The sequence below is a fragment of the Rutidosis leptorrhynchoides genome, chromosome 4, assembly GCF_046630445.1.
Source record: "Rutidosis leptorrhynchoides isolate AG116_Rl617_1_P2 chromosome 4, CSIRO_AGI_Rlap_v1, whole genome shotgun sequence".
NCBI lineage: Eukaryota > Viridiplantae > Streptophyta > Magnoliopsida > Asterales > Asteraceae > Rutidosis > Rutidosis leptorrhynchoides.
Window position 1 is genome coordinate 552,649,307 of NC_092336.1, and position 8,329 is coordinate 552,657,635.

At 34.0% G+C, this 8,329-nt stretch overlaps 1 protein-coding gene across 1 annotated transcript; it reads left to right on the forward strand.

Moving 5' to 3' along the window:
- The first annotated feature begins 6,500 nt into the window (after window positions 1-6,500).
- On the forward strand, window positions 6,501-7,819 carry LOC139842696 (uncharacterized). Its single transcript, XM_071832812.1, has 3 exons — window positions 6,501-6,673; window positions 6,825-6,997; window positions 7,245-7,819. The coding sequence occupies exons 1-3, from the start codon at window positions 6,501-6,503 to the stop codon at window positions 7,817-7,819; spliced, it is 921 nt and encodes a 306-aa protein (XP_071688913.1).
- The last annotated feature ends 510 nt before the right edge of the window (window positions 7,820-8,329 follow it).

The following is an 8,329-nucleotide window of genomic DNA, read 5'->3' on the forward strand; positions in this document are numbered from 1 at the left end:
GATCACCTCCTTTATTTTTAAAGCTGCTGGCTGGAGCTTATTATTTTTATATAAGTATTTGATAAACTAGCTAGAGCTTATTTTTCAATTCATAAGCTAAACTTTTTTTTTTCATATATGGGTGTATTTGGGTGACTAGCTTATGGGAGCTTATGAGAGTTGAGCTTATGATTTTAGTAAGCTACAAGTCATAAGTTTTGTTTGGTCGACAATAAAAAGTAGAGCTTATAGGAAAAATTACCTCTAGATTTTAAAGCTCTTGAAAGTAGCTTCTACAAGAAAGTAGAGCTTATGACACTAGAAATTACCAAAATACCCTTTGTCATATTAAATTACATTTCAATAATTGAGTTCTTTTAGGTCAATTCATAACTATAAGCTACAGCTCCGACTACTTTATCAAACACTTACAAAATAATAAGCCTCAGCTTCCCGCTAAAAACAATAAGCTTTAGCTTTCAACTCCAGCTATGCTTCCAACACCAACTATACGCTTCCAACTCTAGCTCCACCTTCCAGCTCCACCTAGTTCGGCCAAACACACCCTAGCTACTATAAGTAGCTTATTTTTTAAGGGATTGTGATTTTCATAAGCTCTACTTTTTAGGTCTATCAAACAAAGCTTGTGACTTAAAGCTTATTAAAATCATAAGCTCAAGCTTCTAGAAGCTTCCATAAGCCCCATGAAGCTGGTGTGCCAAACACACTCATGGTCTTCACAACTACGTATGACAATAGATCGGATATGGATATGGTGATGTCATATCCACATCCATATCCATTTCATTTTTATTCATTCATATCCATATCCGTTTAGTTTTATTTCATCCATCCATATCTATATTCAATGGATTATGCGAGTTAATAGATATCTATTGGATACTTAATAAAATTTTATATAACGATGATTTTGGAAATATAACAAACATAAATTATAATCTTTACGTTTTTGTTTTATTACACATGTTTTGATTATAATTTGTCGTCGAGTGTTACTTTAATCGGGCAAAATTCATTCCAGTATAAGTAAATATATATTAAAACCAATCTAAATGGGTAACGTTAATATTATTCGTAAAAATTTAATAATTGTAACTTTTATAACACTAATTTTTGTTAATAACTTCAAAATTAATAGGTTATAAATGTATATGTATATCGATATGTAGACATATATGGATATCTTTTAGTACGTATATATGTATGTATCGATTTATTTCAGGTGATAATGGATATATCCTTGAAAGATAAATTGTCATCCATATCCGATCCACAAAGTATTTAGATCATCCGTATTGATATCCATATCCATTATTCGTTCATTTAAATCATCCACATTCATTATAAATAGATCGGATCGGATGGATATCCATTGATGGAACACCCATTGACATCCCTATTCAAAAGCTTGGTTTCTAATTCACGTAGTTGATTCACGACGATTTTAGGTACAGTTTACTTTTCAGTTAATGATCTGTTTCTCTACAACACTTAATTCAGTAAGTAAAAAATGTTATTTCTTTTCAATTAATATAAAAATTTATGTTTCTAAAAGACATAAAATCAGACACTCCTTTCTAAACATGGCAAATTCAAAGAAAAGGTAAACAACCCCTTAGTTTGTTTAACATTTGTTTTTTGTGGTTTAATTTTGTACGCCAAAGTGGCAGTTTTTAGGTCTAAATAAGTTGTTTTATTTGTAAGGATAAAAAATGCTTAATCTCAACTCACGAGCTCACTTGTATGTGACCTTTTCACAACTTGTTGAAAAGCCCTTCATTTACCTATTTAATTATTGTTAGAAAAAAAAAGAAGATTATTATTGGGGAATCTGACAAATACACATTCAACAGGAGTTATCTCTCGAGTTCTTTTTCGGGTTCGAGTTTCCATCTCATTTTGTGAGCAGAGTAATCGCGAGACGACAACCTGCTTTGTAAGCTGCCCGAAGTCATGAATAGCGAACTTCTGTGGCCATGACGAGTTTCTTGACGTTCTATGGAATCAAACTCCTAACATCCCTCTTTACATTAGTGGGAAAATCAGAATCGTCACTCGACTACCACCACATGGTTCATTCATTAGGAGTTATTTGTTTAAATTTGATTTTTAGTTTCAAGTTATTATATTTCAATTTCAATACAATAAAGTTTACGGAGTATTAAATTATATATTCACCATTTTTCATTACGAGTGAGTATTAAAAATCATTTATTATATTATACATATATTTAACAGACAAAAGTTATGAATCGTAATTAGGGGTATTTTCGATTTTTCATTTTTTTAAAAAAATTCTAACTAAATTTCATTTCACCAACAAAGCCCCCCACACTTTTTTCAAAAATTCATAACGACCCCTCAAACATGGGGTAAAGTGTCAAATAACTCACTTTTTTTTTAATTCTAACTAAATTTCATTTCACCAACAAAGCCCCCACACTTTTTTCAAAAATTCAAATTCACCCCTCAAACAGGGAGGTAAAGTGTCAAATAATCATTTTCATAAAAAATCTTAAATAAACTCCACCCGAATATTCAACGAGTCATATCTTCTCGCTCGCAACGAGTTAAATTTTTCCGACACCATCATTAAACTCGAAATAATTTTAGGAACACAATGTCACTAACTATACGCAAAACGGACGTTTTTTAAAAAACGCTAAATATTTTGGGTACTTTTCATACACGTTGATTTTGCGTTAAATTTTTTAAAGTCGACAATTCTATAGCGAAACGCAGAGATGCACGTTATACCTTTTAGTTCAACTCGAGTTGCGCTTCAACGACATAATCGTTAGCCACAAAATAATTTTACAAACTAAACGCAATAAAATACATTGAAAACCGAACCCCCGGCGCGAAGCGAGGGTTCGAAAACTAATTATTATTATGTGTAAGTTTTGATTTATGAGAAATTAATTGATACTGTATGTCATTTTTTCCTCAACGTTTTAGCGATATGCCTTAAAATTAAAAAATTGCAAAAATACCCCGTTACCACGCACGACGCGCTAAGCACGGTGAGTGGTGCTAGGTGCATGGTGCGCGTTTCATTGATCTTTGACTCATTTGAACGATATCGTCCAACGTTGCAGGCACCACACAACACATACCAAGTTTGGTGCGTGGTGCGAGATGCGTGTAAACTTGTACGGCAGCGTTCAAATGAATCAGTGACTAAAGAACATGCACCGAGAACCACACACCGTACTTGGTGGATGGTGTGTGGTTGCGTGTAACCTTGTATGATGCTGTTGAAATGAATCAACAACCAAGGGTTACTAATCCTCTAATCAAGTTTAGCTCATAAGTTAGATTCCGTCACTTACTATCTCTATATCGAAAACACTATAGAAGTCTATTTTACTTCAAATCCCTCTGCGTTGAATGTACTTTGAATTTGTTTTTACTTCAATTAAGTTACCGACTTGGCATAATTGGCAGCCGACCTGAGCTTTTTCTCAGAATTTTCTAGCTATTTGATATCTTATATCTTTTGATTTGTTTTCTTTATAAATATACTTGCATAGATCTCAATTAAACTTTTACACATCATTAGTAAAATCCATCATTATGCCTTTACATTCTTAATCAGATATCCCAATCATCGTAAAAATCCATACGATTCGTGGTATTCCACTGTCACCAGAGCCCGTGGCGATTCTAGGATAGAAACCCAATGGGTTCCCAATTTTTTTTTTTTTAAACTAATTATATTTGAAGGATAATTTAGTGGTTGTTTACCTCCAAAAAATCATAAACTTTTAAAATATATGGGGTCCTAGAGTTAAATTTAGTGGTGTCCTGTACAATTTGAATAGTACATTGTATAAAAAATCTCTGAAGTAGTGAGGTCATAGGACCCCACACCACAAAGCTTAGAGTCGCCATTGACCGGAGCACAAACCATCATGGTCCTACTAAATGTGTTACATCTATTTCATGATATAACATAATACTACTTTTGTTTAACTCATTACTCACTTCTATACCTACAAAGTAAACGATTCATCATCATTATTAACCTCCGATAGAGTTAATTATCTCGAATTTTCAAGCGATCGTGATCGAATTTATTCAACCTCAATCGCAACACTCCTATTTTCATAATATGTCTTTAATCCACGAAAACCAACGTCTAAATTTATCATCATAAGGTATTCAATTTCGCAATCCATCAATTATGAAGGGGAGCTGATTCGTACACCACCATTTTTAGCCATACACCACTAAACGTGCATCAGACAGTTGTACAGTACAATGCTTTAAAGCACACCTAGTGGTGTATTACTAAAACTTAGTGGTGTACAAATCATCACCCATTATGAAGATCTTTAATCCACCAAAATCTTCAATTTCTAGCCATTTCACGTTCAAATTAACGATTTATCCATCAATTAGTCAATTCCAACATCATTTTAATTTGCAAATATCAACAATGTGGTGATGTATTCATCATCCCAATTCAACAAGAGTTGTAAATTCTTGCCACAAGATGCATTCATCATTCCCACACATGTGCAAAGAGCAATCTTCATCCCAATGCCACAAGAGTTGTAAATTCTTGAAGCGAGTGGGGATCGAACTTGCGTCTATTTTAAGTTCAAGCTTTCACATGGCAGGTTCCAGCTTCAAAGGTACTTAGTACTACTCAGCTATTGCTGCATTAGTTTATCGAATCAACTTAACCGATGCTGATGTGGAATATTTCAAATTGCTTATAGATTTAATCTTTACTCTCACAATTTAGTAACAAGATTAATCTTCAATGTCAATGTTATTTTGAATTGATTATCTAAGAGATTTGATGGTATGGTTTTTTGTTTTTTTTTTTCTCTTTTTTTTTGTTTTTTGTTTTGTTTTTTTTTTTGTTTTTTTTTGTTTTTTTTTTGAAAAAAGGAGGTTTTGATGTAATTTTTTTATGGATTGTAGCTTACGGATTCGATAATGGCGAATTACTCCTGAGAGCAGGTCACGTGGATAGCTTGTGACAATTTAAAAAGACGAATTTACATTCTTGTGCTTAACATACGAAGGACCTTAGTGGAATTTATTTAGCGATCGCAAGACGTAGGGACTATCTGTGCAAGTTTTGAAAACCACAATGACCCGTCTAACGCAAGAAAATAGTTGAGGGACCAAAACGATATTTTAAAATAGCTTCAAGAACTATGCGCATAATAGTAAAAGCATAAACTGAATATATCATTAGAACAACAACGGATTCCGGAATTCAATGGGATTCCGGTGCAATTGGAATCGAATTTAGACACGCGTCTGATAGAATTCTAATTATATAATTTTTTTTTACAGTTTTACGCAATCCAATCAAACATAATGTAGAACGGAAATGAGATTTCAATTCCCTAAGATTTTACAAACTATGTAAATTAAGTAGAGCTTTAGAGTTTTTTTATGTAACATCTATTTATATATAATTTACCAATAATTTTAAATAGAAGAGAAATTTTTGCTCCGTTGTTCCTTCGTTTATACACTAAATTGCAATCCGAGTCCCTCAAGTTTTTAATTGGATTTTCGAATCCTTTTAATTGCATAATTTGGCAATCAGCATCCCTCCGTCAAAATTTCGTTGAAAAATCCATTAATGATGGTCATGTGCAACACATGTGAGGGTAAATTTGTCTTTTTCAACTTCATCTTCAATTCTGGAACTCCAAACACACCGTTTGAAATCCAAACGCACCCTTTCAGATCTAAACACACCCTTTCAGATCCAAAACCAAGATCCAAACGCACCCTTTCATCATCATTCTTGTCAAGAATGTAAAAAAAATATCAACAAACTTCACACCAATTTCAATTTCAGAACACCCCTTCATCTGAGTTTTAATTTCTTGTCAAGAATATAAAACAGCCTCACAAAAGAACTTCAGAAACATTATACATCTTAGGTAATGCAGTTTGCAGGTTCCTAACAAAACCTTCACGGAAAACAAAATAGAACATCAAGCGGCACCTTTGAACCTGACTTCATACTCGTACAGTTGCTACAAATTCATAAAACACTATTATACCTCAAAATAAGCAAATGTCGTTGTAAACGTTAATGATGATAAAAGTAGAGGCTCAATGTCTTCCACAAAAGGTTAACTTTCATAAAAGATATCACCGCATACTAAAAGAATGTACCAGACCCTAATTAGTTCGATTTAGACTAGTTGTAACGCACCATGCACAACGGCATTGGTGCCTATGTGGCAGGCCGGAAACGCCAACTCGCGGCCGTATCCCGGCGTTGGCCACCGGCGTTTTTCCGGCGTTGGGGAGACTCTAACGATGCTTCCAACGGCCGTTGAGTCCACGTGGGTGTTTTTGGTTGGGCAAAAAATATATCCGTTACATTTTGCTGTTTCAATAATAATAAAAAAAATTAATTTTAAATTTATTTATCTATATATACACATCTAAATATATCATTTTTACACACACAATATCTATATTTGTATCTTTCTTCTTTAAAAAAAACACATACAATGCAAAATGCATACAAAATGTTCGATTTTATCATTGATGATTCCGATGATGAAAAGGTGGTTAATTTTGTTAAGAGTTTAACGGAAGAAGAAGTGGAGGGAGAAGCGAGTAGTTCACGAGTCCCTCGAACACGGATTTATATTCCAAGGGATCGTGAAGATGCGGCTGTGAGGTTATACAATGATTATTTTTCGAAAACACCCGTGTATCCGGAAAAAAAATTCAAAAGACGTTTTCGAATGAGCCGTGAATTATTTCTTCGAATCATCGTAGGTATATCTAACTTTAATAATACCAATATTCTCGATTATTTTTTGTTTTAGGGAACGTCCAGATGCAGTTGGTCTTCAAAGTTTGACGATCCTACAAAAGTGCACCGCGGCCATACGTCAAATGACGTATGGAACTACACCAGATCTGTTTGACGAATACATAAAAATTGGCGAGAAAACGGCTGCTTTATGTTTAGATAATTTTGTAGATGCGTATTTCATTTGTTTGCACTAGTGTATTCGAGAAAACCAACCGCCGATGATATTGCCCGGATTTGTAATTTTCACGCACAAAAACATGGTCTACCGGGTATGCTCGGTAGTATTGATTGTATGCATTGGCAATGGAAGAATTATCCAATTGCTTGGCAAGGACAATATACTCGAGGTGATCAAAAAGGCCCATCTATTATGCTTGAAGCAGTAGCTTCTCAAAGTTTGTGGATATGGCATGCATTCTTTGGTATGCAGGTGCAAGCAACGATATTAACGTTTTAAATTATTCACCGTTGTTTAACACTATAAAAGAGGGCACTGCTCCACCTTCACTGTTAAATGTAAACGGCCATCACTACGAGATAGGGTATTACCTATGTGATGGTATATACCCAGATTGGGCTATGTTGGTCAAAGCGCCCCACAATCCAATTGACGAACCGCGTAAAAAGTTTAAACGGTTTCAAGAAAGTACAAGGAAAGATATTGAACGTGCCTTCGGAGTACTACAAGGTAGATTTGCAATGTTAAAGACTCCGGCAAGATCTATGGATTTCAACAAAATTAGAAGACATATGTACGCTTGTGTTGTATTACATAACATGATTCAAGAAAATAAAGGATGTGTGATTTCAAAAAGACATGAAAAAATGATTGCTGCACCAAGTAACCGACCTATTCGGTTAGAAAGGGATTTTAGGGATCGAGATGTCAGGGTTACGGAAATCAGAGATAGGCAAGTTCACAATCGGCTGGAGTCAGATTTAACTGAGCACATATGGAATTTATCACCTTATTTTCGTGCTACTAATATTAATATTGATGATTAATATATTGTTATGTATTTTATTATTTCGTTCAAATTGATGTATTTTATTAGTCATTAAAATTAATGTATTTTAATTTCAGTAATAAAAACTAGCCGCTTATTTCATTCATTCGCAAACAAACGATTACATTATTTTCCTAAAAATTGAAAAACAACTTAGCTCCTAAAACGATTGCATTATTTTCCTAAAAATTGAAAAACAACTTAGTTCCTAAAACGATTACATTATTTTCATAACGGCTATCTTCAACAAGCACCTTCATCAATCTAAGTAATCGCGAATATCGTATTGCTGAAATCCGTCATCGCTACTCGAAGATGAAGCAACTTCTTTTGGCGATTCAGAAAGGGCATAACTTTCATCCCTAAATTCGGTATAAAGCGTAATTGATTACTTACGTACCAAAGCTTTTCCAATCAAAGCATAATAATCGTCGTCATCTTCAAGTAGCGTGGCGGGAACGCGGGGTTTTTTGAAATACCAAACCTGTCTGAAAGGATATGGTATGTC

What these genes read in the sequence shown, in the direction of transcription:
- LOC139842696 (XM_071832812.1), top strand. Translation starts at nt 6,501, where the DNA reads ATGCAAAATGCATACAAAATGTTCGATTTTATCATTGATGATTCCGAT. An exon ending in CGTGAAGATGCGGCTGTGAG is followed by an intron (nt 6,674 to 6,824) that starts GTTATACAATGA and finishes TTTTTGTTTTAG; the next exon opens with GGAACGTCCAGATGCAGTTG. An exon ending in TGTAGATGCGTATTTCATTT is followed by an intron (nt 6,998 to 7,244) that starts GTTTGCACTAGT and finishes TTTGGTATGCAG; the next exon opens with GTGCAAGCAACGATATTAAC.